This window comes from Bufo gargarizans, chromosome 11 (genome assembly GCF_014858855.1).
Source record: "Bufo gargarizans isolate SCDJY-AF-19 chromosome 11, ASM1485885v1, whole genome shotgun sequence".
NCBI classification, from domain to species: Eukaryota; Metazoa; Chordata; class Amphibia; order Anura; family Bufonidae; genus Bufo; species Bufo gargarizans.
Genome location: NC_058090.1, coordinates 8,740,470 through 8,760,862, shown reverse-complemented (window position 1 = coordinate 8,760,862; position 20,393 = coordinate 8,740,470). Strand labels below are relative to the sequence as shown.

General features: G+C 42.9%; 1 protein-coding gene across 2 annotated transcripts in view; it reads left to right on the top strand.

Moving 5' to 3' along the window:
• Window positions 1-19,870, top strand: part of ASB2 (ankyrin repeat and SOCS box containing 2) — a 42,915-nt gene extending 23,045 nt beyond the window's left edge. For both annotated transcript variants that reach the window (XM_044271193.1, XM_044271192.1), the window contains 7 exons: window positions 1,525-1,691; window positions 3,141-3,296; window positions 3,746-3,991; window positions 4,774-4,948; window positions 10,330-10,891; window positions 17,987-18,140; window positions 18,651-19,870. In XM_044271193.1, coding sequence (XP_044127128.1) covers window positions 1,525-1,691; window positions 3,141-3,296; window positions 3,746-3,991; window positions 4,774-4,948; window positions 10,330-10,891; window positions 17,987-18,140; window positions 18,651-18,793 — 1,603 coding nt within the window. In that variant the 3' untranslated portion in view covers window positions 18,794-19,870. The remainder of the gene's footprint in view (window positions 1-1,524; window positions 1,692-3,140; window positions 3,297-3,745; window positions 3,992-4,773; window positions 4,949-10,329; window positions 10,892-17,986; window positions 18,141-18,650) is intronic.
• Window positions 19,871-20,393: the final 523 nt, after the last annotated feature.

Here is a 20,393-nt window from a genome sequence, read left to right as displayed (position 1 = left end):
TCTGGGAACAAGTGCCGCATTATCAGACCTTCTGGATTATCGGATGTAGGCAGAGGCAAAAAACGCATCTGTTGCCTAAGACAGCTGCCAACCTTGGTAACACCACAACATAGCAATACCACTAAATAATGGCACCATACAACTGCCACCATGTATTGACTGAATATCACCGCCATACTGTTACTGAATACAATGCCCACACAGTATTTACTACAGACGGTATAAGTGAACGCAGTGCAGTAAAATACAATCCAATTTACCGTTGAAACACATGTTCTTTGGTAGGAATCATTTTACTTTCCCCATTTTTTCCATCGGGCATCAGACCACCATGACAACTTCTTCTTCCATCCACGACTTGGTTTGCCCTCTAGAAATTAATGGTGCCCTCTTTTTCGTGATAGACAGTAATAATGCCCCACTGTATGGCACTTTGAACAGAGTAATGTACTAGCCACGTGCCCTCATAACAATGTGCCAGTCACATGTGACTGGTACATTGTTATGAGGGCACTGTGGCTGGTACATTGTAACATGGGCATGTGACTGTTACATTATTATGCTGGCATGTGGCTGGCACATTGTAACGTGGGCATGTGGATGGTACATTGTTATAAGGGTAGGTGGCTGGTGCATTGTTGTGGTGGCATGTGGCTGGTACATTGTAACGTGGGCATGTGGCTGGTACATTGTTATGTGGGCAGGTGGCTGGCACATTGTAACGTGGGCATGTGGCTGGTACATTGTTATGAGGGCATGTGGCTGGTACATTGTAATGGTGGCATGTGACTGGTACATTGTAACATGGGCATCTGTGGCTTGCTCTGTCATGGAGTACCTTTAGGACCCCTCAATAAGTGACATATGGGGGTCTGGGCTGTAGATGCGCCCGGCAGTGAAGCCTCAAAGATGGGCGCAGATTGTTCTCCTCCGGCCACAATGATTACTTCAGCATCCGTATGGATTTACGGCCGGTATTTGTCTTGGCGCTGACTTTACTCTGAGGAGCCACACGACATGAAGGCTAATTATCTGAGAAATGCAATCATTCCTCCTGCGTTCCTGCCATGTACGAGGCTCCTGATCCTCTAATTGCTGCGTATTATGTCTTCAGGAAAACAAATGACAACCCTCATCAGATCTGGCAGGCGTGAGAAGACTGCTCTTCGGCCTCTGTCACGTTATGTCTTCCTTAATCCCCTGAATCATGGAGAAATTTGGGGGAGATTTAGCAAAACTAGTGCAGAGGAAAAGGGAGGGCAGGTTGCCCCTGGCAACCAATCAGGTCGCTGCTATCATTTTCCATGCAGCCTCTGAAGAATGAGAGCTGGAATCTGATTGGTTGTCGGCAGGACAATCTCCACTTACTCCACTGATAGGCCTCGGCAGGGATTGTGCCCAATGTGAGACCGCAGAGCAGATTACAGGGTAACCACAGGTGGATGGAGCAGAGGTTGGGGCCAGAAAGATGTCTGCCTCCTCCTGCTGGAGGTTTCCTCTGACTCTGGCCTTTTTCTCTCACAGAGAACGGAACCCCATCGAGGAGATTATCAAAAAGGGAGATGAGGAGGCGCTGAGTAACCTCCTGAAATCCGGGACACGGCTGTGCGAACCCAACAAAGATGGCTGGCTACCCATGCATGAGGCGGCGTACTATGGCTCCCTGCACTGTCTGAAGCTTCTGCTCAAAGGTTGGTGGATGGAATTTAGCTTATTCTCAGGAAAATCCACCTGTCACTGTACGGCTGTCACTTTGTGGCGGTCACTGTACGGTGGTCACTGTACTTCGGTCACTGTACGGCTGTCACTTTGTGGCGGTCACTGTGCGGTGGTCACTGTACGACTGTCACTTTGTGGCGGTCACTGTGCGGTGGTCACTGTACGGTAGTCACTGTGCGGTGGTCACTGTACGGTAGTCACTGTACGGTGGTCACTGTACTTCGGTCACTGTACGGCTGTCACTTTGTGGCGGTCACTGTGCGGTGGTCACTGTACTTCGGTCACTGTACGACTGTCACTTTGTGGCGGTCACTGTGCGGTGGTCACTGTACGGTAGTCACTGTACGGTAGTCACTGTGCGGTGGTCACTGTACGGTAGTCACTGTGCAGTGGTCACTGTACTTCGGTCACTGTACGGCTGTCACTGTACATCTGACACTGTGCACCTGTCACTGTACGGCTATCACTGTACAGCTGTCATTAGCTGCCTGTCACTGTACGGCTGTCACTGTACGGTGGTGAATGTACGTCTGTCACTGTACAGCGGTCACTGTGCGTCTGTCACTGTGCGCCTGTCACTGTACTGTGGTCACTGTAAGGCGGTCACTATACGGCTGTCATTAGCTGCTTGTCACTGTACGTCTGTCACTGTACGGCTGTCACTTTGTGGCGGTCACTGTACGGTGGTCACTGTGCAGTGGTCACTGTACATCTGACACTGTATGCCTGTCACTGTACTGTGGTCACTGTAAGGCGGTCACTATACGGCTGTCATTAGCTGCCTGTCACTGTACGTCTGTCACTGTACGGTGGTGAATGTACGTCTGTCACTGTACAGCGGTCACTGTATCACTTAAAGCACACAGCAGCCCTCACCTTCCCCTTCACCAGTCGAGCACGGGTGACGCACCCGGATGCGTAATGGTAATAATATAGGAAAATCCAGCTCAAGAATGGTGGAAAAATTCGTAGCTTTATTGCGGCATAAAATCTTCGACAGAAACAGGAATTGGTCGGTTACGCGTTTCAGACCACAAACAAATATCGGTCCTTCCTCATGACATATCCAATTATGTCATAAGGAAGGACCGATATTTGTTTGTGGTCTGAAACGCGTAACCGAACAATTCCTGTTCCTGTCGAAGATTTTATGCCGCAATGAAGCTACGAATTTTTCCACCATTCTTGAGCTGGATTTTCCTATATTTTCGAATCTGTCACTGTTTGGCTGTCATTAGCTGCCTGTCACTGTATGGCTGTCACTGTGTAGCTGTCACCAGCTGCCTTTCATTGTATGGTCGTCATTTTACGGCTGTCACTGTATGGCTGTCATTAGCTACCTGTCACTGTATGGCTACCTGTCACTGAATGGCTACCAGCACAATACCTAAAGAAATTACAGACGTGTGTCCTCTGTGCAGCATATCCTGTGATGATCGACCAGCGGACCCTGCACGAGGAGACGGCGCTGTACCTCGCTACTGTACAGGGGCACCTGGAGTGCATACAGTTTCTGCTGCAGTCTGGAGCTGAGCCCGATATTGTGAACAAGTCCAGAGAAACCCCCCTGTATAAAGGTAAAAGCATGTCCACACCCCGAAACCACACACACAGAATGGGCTCAGATACACCCGCTCAGAAGAGGGTATCCACCTTAGGTGCATCACTCAGCAGACAGTATCACAAATGATAGGATTAGATACATCAGCCCATTAGACAGCATCACACATGATAAAATTTGATACATCAGCCCATTAGACAGTATCACACATGATCAGCTTACATACCCCAACCCATTAGACAGTATCACACATGATAGAATTAGATACATCAGCCCAATAGACAGTATCACACATGATAGAATGAGATACATCAGCCCATTGGACAGCATTACACATGATCGGATTAGATACCTCAGCTCATTAGACAGTATCATACATGATTGACTTAGATACCTCAGCTCATTAGACAGTATCACACATGATACACCATTATACCTCGCATTATACTCATTTGATATTCACAGCGTGCGAGCGGAAGAACAGCAGCGTGGTCCAGATGCTGGTGGACTACAGGTCTGACGTTAACCACCGGTGTAACCAGGGCTGGACGGCGCTGCATGAGGCGGTGGCGAGAAACGTGCTGGATATCATCGACATCATGGTAAAGGGAGGAGCAAAAATTGAGGCCAAGAACTGTTACGGCATCAGCCCCTTATTTGTGGCCGCGCAGAGCGGACAGCTGGAGGCGTTGCGGTACTTACTCAAATGCGGTAGGTGCCAAAGCTCCAGATTATCACAACAGACACCCTCATCTCTATGCACGATAAATATTTACTTATATCTGTTTCATGAAAAGCTGAATGACAACCAATATGGCCGGTTCCTAGAATTCATGCTGAGACACATTTCAGTCCTGTAGAGCTGACCAACATGGCGGGTTTATCATTCAGGGATCTAGGAAAGATGGGGTACAATCTATGTGGGAGAAGTAATGACGGCCATGTTGGTTGTCACCCAGCTTTCTCAGGAACCGGGTCCTTTGGGTCCACTATGGTATCCGAGCCTGGGCCCACCGGAGGATCCTCTGGTGATCTGGTGGGCCATTTCGACCCTGTAACAAACTGACATCTGGAAAGGATAAAAAATGGCGTACAGCTGCTTAGACATACACCCTTGATGGGGTTGCTTTTTAAGCAATGGCGCACAGCCGTAAAACCATGCTTTTCCATGAGGTTGTCAGGGAGTACCGCCCTTGCAACCAGCCTGTCTTTGATTGAAGAGGCAATGAATGAACCTAGGCGTACTCCATCATTTAGAGCAGGGATGCTCAACCTGCGTCCCTCCAGCTGTTGTAAAACTACAACTCCCATCATGCTCGGCTGTAGGCTGATAGCTGTAGGCTTTCTGGGCATGCTGGGAGTTATAGTTTTACAACAGCTGGAGGGCCGAAGGTTGAGCATCCCTGATTTAGAAAACTAGTAAAGTTGTAAAAAAATTAATAAATAGGTAGATGGATAATGTCTTTAATTTTTTTAATTTATTTTTTTACTAGGAGCTGACATAAACACCCAGGCCAATGACAGCGCCACAGCCCTCTTTGAAGCCTCCAAAAACGGCCACGACGAGATTGTTGAGTTCCTCCTGGCACAAGGAGCTGACGCCAACAAGCAAAATAAAGATGGGTTTTTACCCATTCACATCGCAGCCAAGAAACGTGACAATGACGAGTAAGTCACCCCTCCCCCTTCGTACATTATATCCCTCTCACCCCCTGAACTCTGCCCCCAAAAAACATATTGCATGCTTCCAACATGAGGAAAGCGAGATGAAACTGACAGGTCCCACACACACTGAGTAATACATCTGGCACTGGTAATAGTAACAGCGCGCTGGTGCTGTATACGCGCGTGGGGGGGGATATCTGATGTCAACACTCAGGAATCTCCTACATTGTTGTTGGAACATGTAAGTGCATCCACATCACACGTGACATTGAGGAACACATGGAGAACGGGCCTCAGAGTTGCAGGGATGCTCCGCCATCTTAGTTTATGGCACCTGTGTCCAGATGCTTGTCCTACGTAACATTACAGTAAAGATTTTATACATTTTACATGAGACGTATAAAAAAGACCCGGGCAGAAAAGCTGGAACTGGGATCTTATCTCTATAATCTGACTATCTCAGAGCTATGTCATACTGCTGACTTATTATCTCTTATTATCTCCGATCTATGTCATAATAAGTCAGCAGTATCTCATATCTATGTCATACTGCTGACTTATTATCTCAGAGCTATGTCACACTGGTGACTTATTATCTCAGATCTATGTCATACTGCTGACTTATTATCTCAGAGCTATGTCATACTGCTGACTTATTATCTCAGAGCTATGTCATACTGCTGACTTATTATCTCAGAGCTATGTCATACTGCTGACTTATTATCTCAGAGCTATGTCATACTGCTGACTTATTATCTCAGAGCTATGTCATACTGCTGACTTATTATCTCAGAGCTATGTCACACTGCTGACTTATTATCTCATATCTATGTCATACTGCTGACTTATTATCTCAGAGCTATGTCATACTGCTGACTTATTATCTCATATCTATGTCATACTGCTGACTTATTATCTCAGAGCTATGTCATACTGCTGACTTATTATCTCAGAGCTATGTCATACTGCTGACTTATTATCTCAGAGCTATGTCATACTGCTGACTTATTATCTCAGAGCTATGTCATACTGCTGACTTATTATCTTAGATATATGTCATACTGCTGACTTATTATCTCAGAGCTATGTCATACTGCTGACTTATTATCTCAGAGCTATGTCATACTGCTGACTTATTATCTCATATCTATGTCATACTGCTGACTTATTATCTCAGAGCTATGTCATACTGCTGACTTATTATCTCAGAGCTATGTCATACTGCTGACTTATTATCTCAGAGCTATGTCATACTGCTGACTTATTATCTTAGATATATGTCATACTGCTGACTTATTATCTCAGAGCTATGTCATACTGCTGACTTATTATCTCAGAGCTATGTCATACTGCTGACTTATTATCTCAGAGCTATGTCATACTGCTGACTTATTATCTTAGATATATGTCATACTGCTGACTTATTATCTCAGAGCTATGTCATACTGCTGACTTATTATCTCAGAGCTATGTCATACTGCTGACTTATTATCTCAGAGCTATGTCATACTGCTGACTTATTATCTCAGAGCTATGTCATACTGCTGACTTATTATCTTAGATATATGTCATACTGCTGACTTATTATCTTAGATATATGTCATACTGCTGACTTATTAGCTATGTCATACTGCTGACTTATTATCTCAGAGCTATGTCATACTGCTGACTTATTATCTCAGAGCTATGTCATACTGCTGACTTATTATCTCAGAGCTATGTCATACTGCTGACTTATTGTCTGAGTTATATCCTACTGCTTCCTTTTTTTTGTCAGATATATGTCACATTGCTGACATATTATCTGAGGGATTAGTGATTATCTCAGATCTATGTCATACAGCTGACTTATTATCTCAGAGACCTTTCACATTATCACCTATTTATCTATGTCATGTTGCTGAATTATCTCAGAGCTTTTTTATATTGCTGACTTATTATCTCAGGACTATGTCATACAGCGGAGTTATTGTCTCAGAGTGCTGTCATATTGCTGACTTATTTTTCTATGTCATATTGCTGACTTATCTCTGGGCGCTGTCATATTGCTCTTATTATCTCAGAGCTATGTCATACTGCTGATTTATCCTACAGCTGTTTTATATTGCTGACTTAGGCTACTTTCACACTGGCGTTAGGATTGTTTGTCAGGCTGTTCCGGCCCTATCCTGGCAGCACACATATGCTGCCAGAAGTCCGCTTCAGCCCTATTCACTATAATGGGGACGGGTCGGAGATGCAGCCGCAGCACGGCAAACATGCCGAGAGGCGGCCGGACAAAAACCGCAGCACAGCCTGCCGGACAATTCTAACGCCAGTGTGAAAGTAGCCTTATTATCTCAGAACCATGTAATTTTATCTAAGTGCTATTTCAAATGAATTTCTAATTAGCTCAGATAGATATCGTACTGCTGGCTTATTTCAGAGCTATATCCTACTGCTGACTTATTATCTCAGAACCATGTCCTACTGCTGACTTATTATCTCAGCGATATGTCCTACTGCTGACTTATTATCTCAGACCCATCTCCTACTGCTGACTTTTTATATCAGACCCTTGTCCTACTGCTGACTTATTATCTCAGACCCATGTCATACTGCTGACTTATTAACTTATTATCTCAGACTCATGTCATACTGCTGACTTATTATCTCAGACCCATGCCATACTGCTGACTTATTATCTCAGACCCATGTCCTACTGCTGACTTATTATCTCAGACCCATGCCATACTGCTGACTTATTATCTCAGACCCATGTCCTACTGCTGACTTATTATCTCAGACCCATGTCATACTGCTGACTTATTATCTCAGACCCATGCCATACTGCTGACTTATTATCTCAGACCCATGTCCTACTGCTGACTTATTATCTCAGACCCATGTCCTACTGCTGACTTATTATCTCAGACCCATGCCATACTGCTGACTTATTATCTCAGACCCATGTCATACTGCTGACTTATTATCTCAGACCCATGCCATACTGCTGACTTATTATCTCAGACCCATGTCATACTGCTGACTTATTATCTCAGACCCATGTCATACTGCTGACTTATTATCTCAGACCCATGCCATACTGCTGACTTATTATCTCAGACCCATGTCATACTGCTGACTTATTATCTCAGACCCATGTCATACTGCTGACTTATTATCTCAGACCCATGCCATACTGCTGACTTATTATCTCAGACCCATGTCATACTGCTGACTTATTATCTCAGACCCATGTCATACTGCTGACTTATTATCTCAGACCCATGCCATACTGCTGACTTATTATCTCAGACCTTTGTCATATTGCAGTCAAGGTCACTGACACTTATGTTATCTGGAATCACTGACTTTTTATCTCAGAGCTATACTGCTGACTTGTTACCTCAGACTTATCCCATATATCCCGTATTATACAGTCATGTGAAAAAATAAGGACACCCTTTGAAAGCATGTGGTTTTTTGTAACATTTTTAATAAAAGGTTATTTCATCTCCGTTTCAACAATACAGAGAGATTAAAGTAATCCAACTAAACAAAGAAAACTGAAGAAAAGTCTTTTCAAGATCTTCTGTAAATGTCATTCTACAAAAATGCCTATTCTAACTGAGGAAAAAGATAGGACACCCTCACATGTATTCCCTCTTAAATTGGCTCAGATCTCACACAGGTATATCACACCAGGTGCACATAATTAGTAGATCGTTACTCTGCATGTTGAATGAGGCTTGCCCTATTTAAACCTCAGACATTTAGTTTGGTGTGCTCCTGACTGTTGAAGTGAGAGTGAGCACCATGGTGAGAGCAAAAGAGCTGTCAGAGGACTTCAGAAAAAAGATTGTAGCAGCCTATGAGTCTGGGAAGGGATTTAAAAAGATCTCAAAAGATTTTGAAATCAGCCATTCCACTGTCCGGAAGATAGTCTACAAGTGGAGGGCTTTCAAAACAACTGCCAACATGCCCAGGACTGGTCGCCCCAGCAAGTTCACCCCAAGAGCAGACCGCAAGATGCTAAAAGAGGTCTCCAAAAACCCTAAAGTGTCATCTCGAGAACTACAGCAGGCTCTGGCTACTGTTGATGTAGAAGTACATGCCTCTACAATCAGAAAGAGACTGTACAAGTTTAACTTGCATGGGAGGTGTGCAAGGAGGAAACCTTTGCTTTCCAAGAGAAACATCGAGGCCAGACTGACATTTGCCAGAGATAAAGTTGACAAAGACCAGGACTTCTGGAATAATGTTCTTTGGACAGATGAGTCCAAAATTGAATTATTTGGACACAACAGCAGAGGACATGTTTGGCGTAAACCAAACACAGCATTCCAAGAAAAGAACCTCATACCAACTGTGAAGCATGGAGGTGGAAGTGTCATGGTTTGGGGCTGCTTTGCTGCAGCAGGACCTGGTCAGCTCACCATCATAGAATCCACGATGAATTCTACTGTGTATCAGAAGGTGCTTGAAGAACATGTGAGACCATCAGTTAGAAAATTAAAGCTGAAGCGGAACTGGACCATGCAACATGACAATGACCCAAAACATACCAGTAAATCAACCAAAGATTGGCTGAAAAAGAAGAAATGGAGAGTCCTGGAATGGCCAAGTCAAAGTCCAGATTTGAATCCCATTGAGATGCTGTGGGGTGACTTGAAAAGGGCTGTACGTGCAAGAAACCCCTCAAACATCTCACAGCTGAAAAAGTTCTGCATTGAGGAGTGGGGTAAAATTTCCTCAGACCGATGTCGAAGACTGGTAGATGGCTACAAGAACCGTCTCACTGCAGTTATTTCAGCCAAAGGAGGTAACACTCGCTATTAGGGGCAAGGGTGTCCTATCTTTTTCCTCAGTTAGAATAGGCATTTTTGTAGAATGACATTTACAGAAGATCTTGAAAAGACTTTTCTTCAGTTTTCTTTGTTTAGTCGGATTACTTTAATCTCTCTGTATTGTTGAAACGGAGATGAAATAACCTTTTATTAAAAATGTTACAAAAAACCACATGCTTTCAAAGGGTGTCCTAATTTTTTCACATGACTGTATATTATCATGCTTTTTTAACTATAGTAATGTCATTTTCTGTACATAAGGGCTTATGCACACGACCGTATATATTTTGCCGTCCGCAAAAATCGGATCCACAAAACATACGGATGACGTCCGTGTGCATTTATTTCGGAAATAAACAGCTGGCCCCTAATAGAACCGTAATGCGGACAATAATAAGACGTTCTATTCCTTTGTGGAACAGACATATGTAAACGGAATGCACATGCAGTAACTTCCGCATACGGTCGGCAGAAAAAAAATGGAACTGACATAGAAAGAAAATACAGTCATGTGCCTGAGCCCTAATACTGACAATTGTTGTTCTGTATTTTTAGCATAGTCTCAATGCTGATCCCTGTAACCAGTCGCGTGCGAGTGAAGAGGAGTGGGATAAGCCCCTTGCACATAGCAGCCGAGTGCAACAACGATGGCGTCTTGGAAGAGCTCATCAATGCTGGCTATGATGTCAACTTCACCCTATCGTTTGACCGGGCCAGGCTGTATGAGGACAGGCGCAGCACCGCACTTTACTTTTCTGTCATGAACAACAATATATATGCAACAAAATTGCTGCTAGAAGCCGGAGCCAACCCCAATATAGATATCATCAATCCGCTGCTGATCTCCATACGACATGGCTGCATCACCACCATGAAGATGCTTCTGGATCACGGGGCAAATATAAATGCTTATATCTCCACCCATCCTACCTCCTTCCCGGCCACCATCATGTTCTCCATGAAGTATCTGAGCTTGCTGAAGTATATCATGGATCTTGGGTGCGATGCAGATTCTTGCTTTACGTGTGAATATGGAAGTGCACCTCATCCTCCAGTTGAGGATCCAAGGCGACAGAATGATACACCCCAAGATCAAAAACACCCAAAAATTGTCCAGGTACAGCCCAGTCGTAATTCTAATATGAATATTCAAGATTTTTGATTGCTGTCAGTGAATTAAGACATTCTGGTCAGTCTCAGTCGTGCTCACACCAGCTGAGGATTTTCTACCATTTATCCACTAGTTTAGGCATTCCTCTCTGAAATAAACACTTCGGCGCCGCACCTCTCTCCCCTGCCCTGAAGGTTTGCTGCAATATATCAGTGTAGGAGAAAGAAGAGAGTCCAGGAGACAAATGATTTATGTTGCCCCAGCTCCATTATAAGTTCTGTATTTTTCACCCTATAAGACACACCCAGGTTTTAGAGGAGGAAAATAAGAAAAACAATATTTTTCATTAGACCTCAGTTCAGACCCAATGTTAATCAGACCTCAGATCACACCCCCAATGTTAATTAGACATCAGATCAGACCCCCAATCAAACTTTAGATCCGACTATCAATGTTAATTAGGCCTCAGCTCAGACCCCCAATCAGACCTCGGATCAGACTCCCAATGTTAATTAGACTTCAGATCAGACTCACAGTCAGACCTCAGATCAGACCCCTAATATTAATTATACCTCAGCTCAGACCCCCAATCAGACCTCGGATCAGACTCCCAATGTTAATTAGACATCCGATCAGACTCACAGTCAGACCTCAGATCAGACCCCTAATATTAATTATACCTCAGGTCAGACCCCCAATCAGACCTCAGATCAGACTCCCAATGTTAATTAGACATCAGATCAGACTCACAGTCAGACCTCAGATTAGACCTCAGCTCAGACCCCCAATCAGACCTCAGATCAGACTCCCAATGTTAATTAGACATCAGATCAGATTCACAGTCAGACCTCAGATCTGCTTGTCCGTTTACTTATAAAAAAGTGTTTTTATAAATATGCAAATTACCTTACTTTGTGCCCAAGGGGCTGTCCCTCATTCAGTTCTGTGCCCAGCCGCGCCCCAACTGCCGTCTCATAGTGCCGCCCAGCTCAGTATTCACTGCACTGGGCGGCTTTTTTTTTCTCTCGACGTGGCGAAATCCGGCGCATGCCCAGTACTATCTTCTACTAGAGCTGGAGGGTGTCGGCACGGAGAGACAAGATGAAGCTGATGCCAGGAAGATAGCACTGGGCATGCGCGGGATTTCACCGTGTCGGAAGAATAACAAGCCGCCCAGTGCAGTGAATACTAATGAGCTGGGCGGCACTAGGAGACGGCAGTTGGGGTGCGGCTGGGCACAGAACTGAATGAGGGACAGCCCCTTGGGCACAAAGTAAGGTAATTTGCATATTGATCAAATGTTTGCGAACCGCAAGTTTGCGGCGGGTCCCATTCATTTTAATAGCAGGCGAACCTGAAAAACCTTCAGCTCATATTTGCAGCCAAGAAATAATTACTAGAAGTGCACAAATAGTCCCACAACATGGACAGTGACATACCAGATGTATTATTTGAATTTGCGATCTCCATTCATTATTTTTTTCAAGGCGAAATATCGGCAATATAATTTTCTCGTAAGCGCATGCGCAAATGCACTATACAGTACCCAAATGCACCATAAAGAAAGTATATTGGTATATAACACCCCGCTTCAATCAGTTTTTTGGGGGGGCGACTGGTATATCACACCAGTAGAAATTATTTGTTCCAATAACGCTTGTCCCTCTATATACCTGCAGTATCGCAGCAGAACCGCACACAACTGCCGCACAATACCAATACACTATAATATACTGTCTAACATGGAAAGTATATTATAACATTGTGCAAGGAAGGCAATCCATTAGAATATACATAAAGATAAAACGAAACCTTTAATAATGTTACTATGAGGGTCCATTAACACGTCCGTAAGTGTTTTGCGGATCCGCAAAACACGGACACCGGCAATGTGCATTCCGCAATTTGTGGACCGCACATCACCGGCACTATAATAGAAAATGCCTAATCTTGTCTGCAATTGAGGACAAGAATAGGACATGTTCTATTTTTTGGGCGGAAACGGAAGCACGGATGCGGAAGTGCGGATCAGCAAATGCGGATGCGGACAGCACATTACAGCCCCATTGAAAATTAATGGGTCGGCACCCATTCAGCAAAATTGCGGAACGGATGCGGACCCATTTTGTGGACGTGTGAATGGAAAAGATATCCCTCAAAATGAAAATAACTTAAATTATTAAAGTTAAGCAAAAAGCATAGATGTGGTCGGCAATAACAAGTGCTCGGCGGCACATAATCAGAAACCATATGTCCTACCACAATCCGGGGGGTTCCAGTGCACATCCATGAATCCTGGAGGGAAAGCAAAAACCAACTATCCCTGGGCTAGGTGACGATGTGGTATTGAAGGACCGGGTGGGCAAAGAACTGTCCCTGATATTGCCCTACAGGGGGGTGCTATTCTGGCCCTGATAGCCTAACCACAGAACATCCGCCTTGATAAGAGCGGGTGCCCCATCCAGAACCTCACCCTATATAAAAATGGCCCTAGTAAGCCCCTAGCCCATAGGTCACTGACTTCCAGGTGATCACTATATAGATCTATGTGTTTTTGACTCATTATAAAAGTATAGTATAAGTATATCGCACCCCTCAGTATATCACACCTATCGATAGCACACCTATATCAGTCCTTAAATGGACTTTTGTGGCCCTATTAGCTAGCGTTTGGTGTCCCTGCTCCACACAGCAACCTCTCCCTACACTGGCAAAACACTGAATGTAAAATGGCGGCCAGATCAGGTTTATTTATAAGGTAGGGGGTACGTCCATGTGCTGAAACGTCTCAATAGGCTGCCCTGTACCACCTGATGGATGTGTCATGGGTCAAAGTTCTTCACAATGTAAAAGAGTATGGCGGGCGCGAATATCTCCATATGTTCACATGTTCAGTGAATTGCGAACATGCAAAGTTCGCCGCAAAACGACCGCCGGGCGAACCACAAGGCCATCTCTACTCATTATTATTCACCCCATATGACACACTGACATTCCCCGCCACACACACATTTAAGGAAAAAGTGTGTCTTATAGGCTGAAAAATACAGTAGTTTGAAGCTATAAACAAACCCATTAAAATTTAAATTCACTTCAAAGGGGTCTGTCACCTCCAAAATCAAGTTCAGATTATGCATACGCCCTTGTAGGGTAGACGCCCTGAAACATAACCATAACTTTCTTGTAAAAACCTTGTCCTCTAATCCTAAGAAATATTTATATTATTTTCATGCAAGTAATAATTTAGTTGTGCCATGGGTAGGACCGCCATGATCAGTTTTCTATTGCTCCTCTATACCGGGGCGGACTGGCCATAGACCATAAAGGGACATTTCCTGGTGGGCCGATGCCCAGGGGTCACCCAAGGCCTCCTCATGGCCACCAGCCAGGTACACAATGATCTGATGCTCTCAGCATTAATTAACATAGGAGCACCAGGCACTTATGCCCCTGGCCAGAGGCCACAGGTCCCTAATTCCAACTGTATTGTCGCCCTCAGGACAATGATACAGTTTCATACTGGCGAGGGTGGCAGTATTTTGTGCTGCACTGTGGTAGTTAGAGTACTTTCACACTTACGGCAGAGGATTCCGGCAATCCAGACGCAAACGGATGGCATTTGTCATCCGGATGTGGATCCGTCTGACAAATGCATTGAAATATCGGATCCGTCTCTCCGGTGTCATCTGCAAAAATGGATCCGGTATTTATTTATTTTTTGCATTTTTAAAGGTCTGCGCAGACCGGAAAACCGGATCCGTTTTGCTGGAACACCTAATGCCGGATCCGGCACTAATACATTTCAATGGAAATTAATGCCGGATCCGGCATTCCTGCAAGTGTTCAGGATTTTTGGCCGGAGAGGAAACTGCAGCATGCTGCAGTATTTTCTCCGGCCAAAAAACGTAAGAGAGACTGAACTGATGCATCCGGATACATACTGAACAGATTGCTCTCCATTCAGAATGCATTAGGATAAAACTGATCCGTTTTTTCCGGTATTGAGCTCCTGTGACGGAACTCAACACCGGAAAAGAAAAACGCTAGTGTGAAAGTACCCTTAGTTCTGCTGGGGCAGTATTTTGTTCTGTATTACATTATTGCTGGTCCTGCCTACTTGTGTTGCCCTGTCTTCTAACGGTTTGGACCCACCTACAACATGGGGCCACTTTTAGGTTTTGTTTCCAGGGCCACTTTAAGTTCCCAGTCTGCCCCCGCTTCTATAACACCGCCCAGCACTTCCCCCTCTAGTCTATGAGATTTTAGAGCTGGGAGCAATGACGCAAGGGAATCTACAGTGCACAGAAAACCTTATTTCCATAAAAATAAAAAGCATATGCCAGGATTAGACGGCAGGATATTCATAAGAAAGGAATGATTATAATTTAGGGCACCTACCGTGCGTGGTGGTATAATTACTTCTAGAGGAGAAAATCTCCCTTTAAATCAATCTGAGATCTAGAAAATGGTGAGAAATAAAAACACTAAGGATAATTTCAGACGAACGCGTCCAGTGCGGAAAACACACTCTGTGTAGAAGCGTGATCTTATTATGGACATTGCTCCTTTCACAGGACCCCACAGCATTATAAGGATTTACAATTCCATGTCACCCTATCCAACCTTGCCTCTACTAAATTATACTGACAGCATTATGTCAGTACAATTCAGTAGATGCAAGGTCAAAAACACACATTAGTAACTACTATAATACTGCCTCCTATGTACAAGAATAGAACTACTATAATACTGCTCCTATGTACAAGAATATAACTACTATAATACTGCTCCTATGTACAAGAATATAACTACTATAATACTGCTCCTATGTACAAGAGTATAACTACTATAATACTGCTCCTATGTACATGAATATAACTACTAAAATACTGCCTCCTATGTACAAGAATATAACTACTATAATACTGCTCCTATGTACAAGAATATAACTGCTATAATACTGCTCCTATGTACAGTAATATAACTACTATAATACTGCCTCCTATGTACAAGAATATAACTACTATAATACTGCTCCTATGTACAAGAATATAACTACTATAATACTGCTCCTATGTACAAGAATATAACTACTATAATACTGCTCCTATGTACAAGAGTATAACTACTATAATACTGCTCCTATGTACAAGAATATAACTACTATAATACTGACTCCTGTGTACAAGAACATAACTACTATAATACTGCCTCCTATGTACAAGAATATAACTACTATAATACTGCTCCTATGTACAAGAATATAACTACTATAATACTGCTCCTATGTACATGAATATAACTACTAAAATACTGCCTCCTATGTACAAGAATATAACTACTATAATACTGCTCCTATGTACAAGAATATAACTGCTATAATACTGCTCCTATGTACAGTAATATAACTACTATAATACTGCCTCCTATGTACAGTAATATAACTACTATAATACTGCTCCTATGTACAAGAATATAACTACTATAAAACTGCTCCTATGTACAAGAATATAACTACTATAATACTGCTCCTATGTACAAGAATATAACTACTATAATACTGCTCCTATGTACAAGAATATAACTACTATGATACTGCTCCAATGTACAAGAATATAACTACTATGATACTGCTCCTATGTACAAGAATATAACTACTATAATACTGCCTCCTATGTACAAGAATATAACTACTATAATACTGCCTCCTCTGTACAAGAATATAACTACTATGATACTGCTCCTATGTACAAGAATATAACTACTATAATACTGCTCCTATGTACAGTAATATAACTACTATAATACTGCCTCCTATGTACAGTAATATAACTACTATAATACTGCTCCTATGTACAGTAATATAACTACTATAAAACTGCTCCTATGTACAAGAATATAACTACTATAATACTGCTCCTATGTACAAGAATATAACTACTATAATACTGCTCCTATGTACAGTAATATAACTACTATAATACTGCCTCCTATGTACAGTAATATAACTACTATAATACTGCTCCTATGTACAGTAATATAACTACTATAAAACTGCTCCTATGTACAAGAATATAACTACTATAATACTGCTCCTATGTACAAGAATATAACTACTATAATACTGCTCCTATGTACAAGAATATAACTACTATAATACTGCTCCAATGTACAAGAATATAACTACTATGATACTGCTCCTATGTACAAGAATATAACTACTATAATACTGCCTCCTCTGTACAAGAATATAACTACTATGATACTGCTCCTATGTACAAGAATATAACTACTATAATACTGCCTCCTGTGTACAAGAATATAACTACTATAATACTGCTCCTATGTACAGGAATATAACTACTATAATACTGCCTCCTATGTACAAGAATATAACTACTATAATACTGCTCCTATATACAAGAATATAACTACTATAATACTGCCTCCTATGTACAAGAAAATAACTACTATAATACTGCTCCTATGTACAAGAATATAACTACTATAATACTGCTCCTATGTACAAGAATATAACTACTATAATACTGCTCCTATATACAAGAATATAACTACTATAATACTGCCTCCTATGTACAGGAATATAACTACTATAATACTGCCTCCTATGTACAAGAATATAACTACTATAATACTGCTCCTATATACAAGAATATAACTACTATAATACTGCTCCTATGTACAAGAATATATCTACTATAATACTACTCCTATGTACAGGAATATAACTACTATAATACTGCTCCTATGTACAGGAATATAACTACTATAATACTGCCTCCTATGTACAAGAATATAACTACTATAATACTGCCTCCTATGTACAAGAATATAACTACTATAATACTGCCTCCTATGTACAAGAATATAACTACTATAATACTTCCTCCTATGTACAGGAATATAACTACTATAATACTGCCTCCTATGTACAATGATATAAGTACTATAATACTGCCCCCACTTGTTCTGCTATGTGTCCTGTGTCAGTAATATGTCCTCCAGTGAGAACATCTGGTTCTGATCCTTTTTGCCCTTTGCTTTAAGTTATCCGTCAATGTTTTGTTCTCGTTCCTCCAGTTTTGTGAGATGGTTTCCACTCCGGAGTTGAGTCGCTGGGCCGGTCCCATCATCGACGTCCTCTTGGATTACGTGGGGAACGTGCAGCTCTGTTCCCGATTACAGGAGCATCTAGACAGTTACTCTGAATGGGACTGTATTAAGACAAAAGCAGGTAACTTATATCCGTTATACATCACAAGACTCCGGTGGGGGTAGTATTCCTACCGTATATGTAGTTGCCATTTTTTGCTTACTCATCCTATATAAACATTCAGCTGTGCATGTAGGGAAGGAAGTTACCCCCATCCCTAATCACATTCTTTGTCATGCTCCACCCTCATTGCCCCAGTCAGTATATGGCGTAGGTTCCTATAATACATTATCTGAAGATCTGTCCAAGTTTTGGGGTAAAACTGTGGTTCATTTCAAGTTCATGACCCCCGAAATGTTGAGAACAAGGGACTATGGGAAGGGGGAGCACCCAACAGCACAGGCCAAATAGAAGGTTGACCTCCAGATCTTCTTGGTATGGTCCAATGGCCTCCATTGTCCCTGGTGTTTAACGTCTTACCTCAGATGGAAGTCAGTTGACTTTAGTGGAGGAATCAATGAGCTTTAAAGTATTTGAGGAAATTTTGAATTCCATCCTTGACCAATTTTTCTAAATTTGCACCTTTTCCAGAACTGCCGAGACCTCTTACCCACTTGTGTCGCTTAAAGGTGCGGAGTTTGTTGGATAGAAATCGTCTGAAGCTATTGGACACTTTGCCACTTCCCGGTAGACTCATCCGATACTTAGGTTATGATACCTCTAACCAGAGTTAGCTGCTGAAACATTGAGGACATGAGGAGCCAAGTGATGGAGACCAGGTTGTGGGGTTGGCGTTATTCCTGCCTTCATAGGGCACAACGTTCAGATCACAGCGCTCCTCGGGGGCCGTCTCGAGAAGCAACAGGCAAGTTACAAAAAAAGACAATGGAAGTTACTGAATACATGACTGACGATGATCACGTGTCTCATGAAGTGGACCCCACGGGCTAACTAATGACCCAGCCCTCAAAACTGCTGCAATCTGTGAGCGGCGGGTTCACTTTAAAAGAATGCGCTGTCTTTGCACTGCTGTGTCACATTGTATTTAGTGTTTTTGCATGGAAATTCGCTGTTTGACAAGTGACAGCTTGCTATTGTGATAGCAAGTTCTGGTTTTGGCCAGGATGGGGTTAATAGTTTTTTTGTTTGGGTTTATACTGCCCTCTAGTGGTGGCCATACATATATGCACAGACAAACTCATCCTTCCCAAATAGGACTCGGTATGTTGCAACCAAACTTCCTGACCTCTCACCAGTCCTCTGACTGGGTGTCCAAAAATGTCCACATGTTCTCAGAAGGGAGGAGCCAATCAGAAGCGGAAAAGGGCCCTCGTTGGTTTCTTCCATGTGCATAGAGTATGTATGCAGCTGGAAGGACCAAAACATGAACCATATTGGCGCTTCTAATGGGCTGAGGGTAAAAATTGAGCCCTGTAATCACGTAAAGGGGTTGCCTTTATGAAGATGACCCCTGCTGATGTGCCTGATTAGGGCATAAGGACTACCTAAAGGGGGTCCCCCTAGCTTCCATTATGAGGGGCCCCACGCATCTGAATGGCCACCATATAATACTACATTTACACTGCACAGGAAATATCTGCCTGGTCTAGGGTTGCCACCTTTCCCAACAAAAAATACTAGCCAAGTTAAGCCATGCCCCAAAGGGGGTGTGATTGTAGGGCGTGACTTAACATGGGGTGTTATAATGTGGCTCCCAGTATTATTAATGCTCCCATTAGTGCCCCCCAGTAACTTTAATGTCTCCATTAGTGCCCCCCAGAATTGATAATGTCCCCCATTAGTGCCCCAAGTGATAGTAATGCCTCCATTAGTGCCCCCCAGAATTAATCATGCCCCCATTAGTGCCCTTCAGTAATATTTATGCCCCCATTAGTGCCCCTCAGAATTAATAATGCCCCCATTAGCGCACCCAATAATAGTAATGCCTCCATTAGTGCCCACCAGAATTAATAATGCCTCCATTAGTGCCCCTAAACTAATAATGCCCACTTAGTGCCCCTCAATAATACTAGTAATCTCCAATTTGTGCCCCCCAGAATTAATACTGTCCACATTAGTCCCCCCAATAATATTAATGCCTCAATAATTGCCCCCCAGAATTAATAATGCCCCCATTAGAGCCCCCCATAATTAATAGTACCCCCATTAGAGCCCCCCATAAATAGTGCCCCCATTAGAGTCCCCAGTAATATTTATGCCCCCCATTAATACTAATGCCCCCCATTAATACTAATGCCCCCATTAGTTCCCCCAGTAATAGTAATCCCCCCAGTAATAGTAATGCCTCCATTAGTTCCTCCAGTAATAGTAATG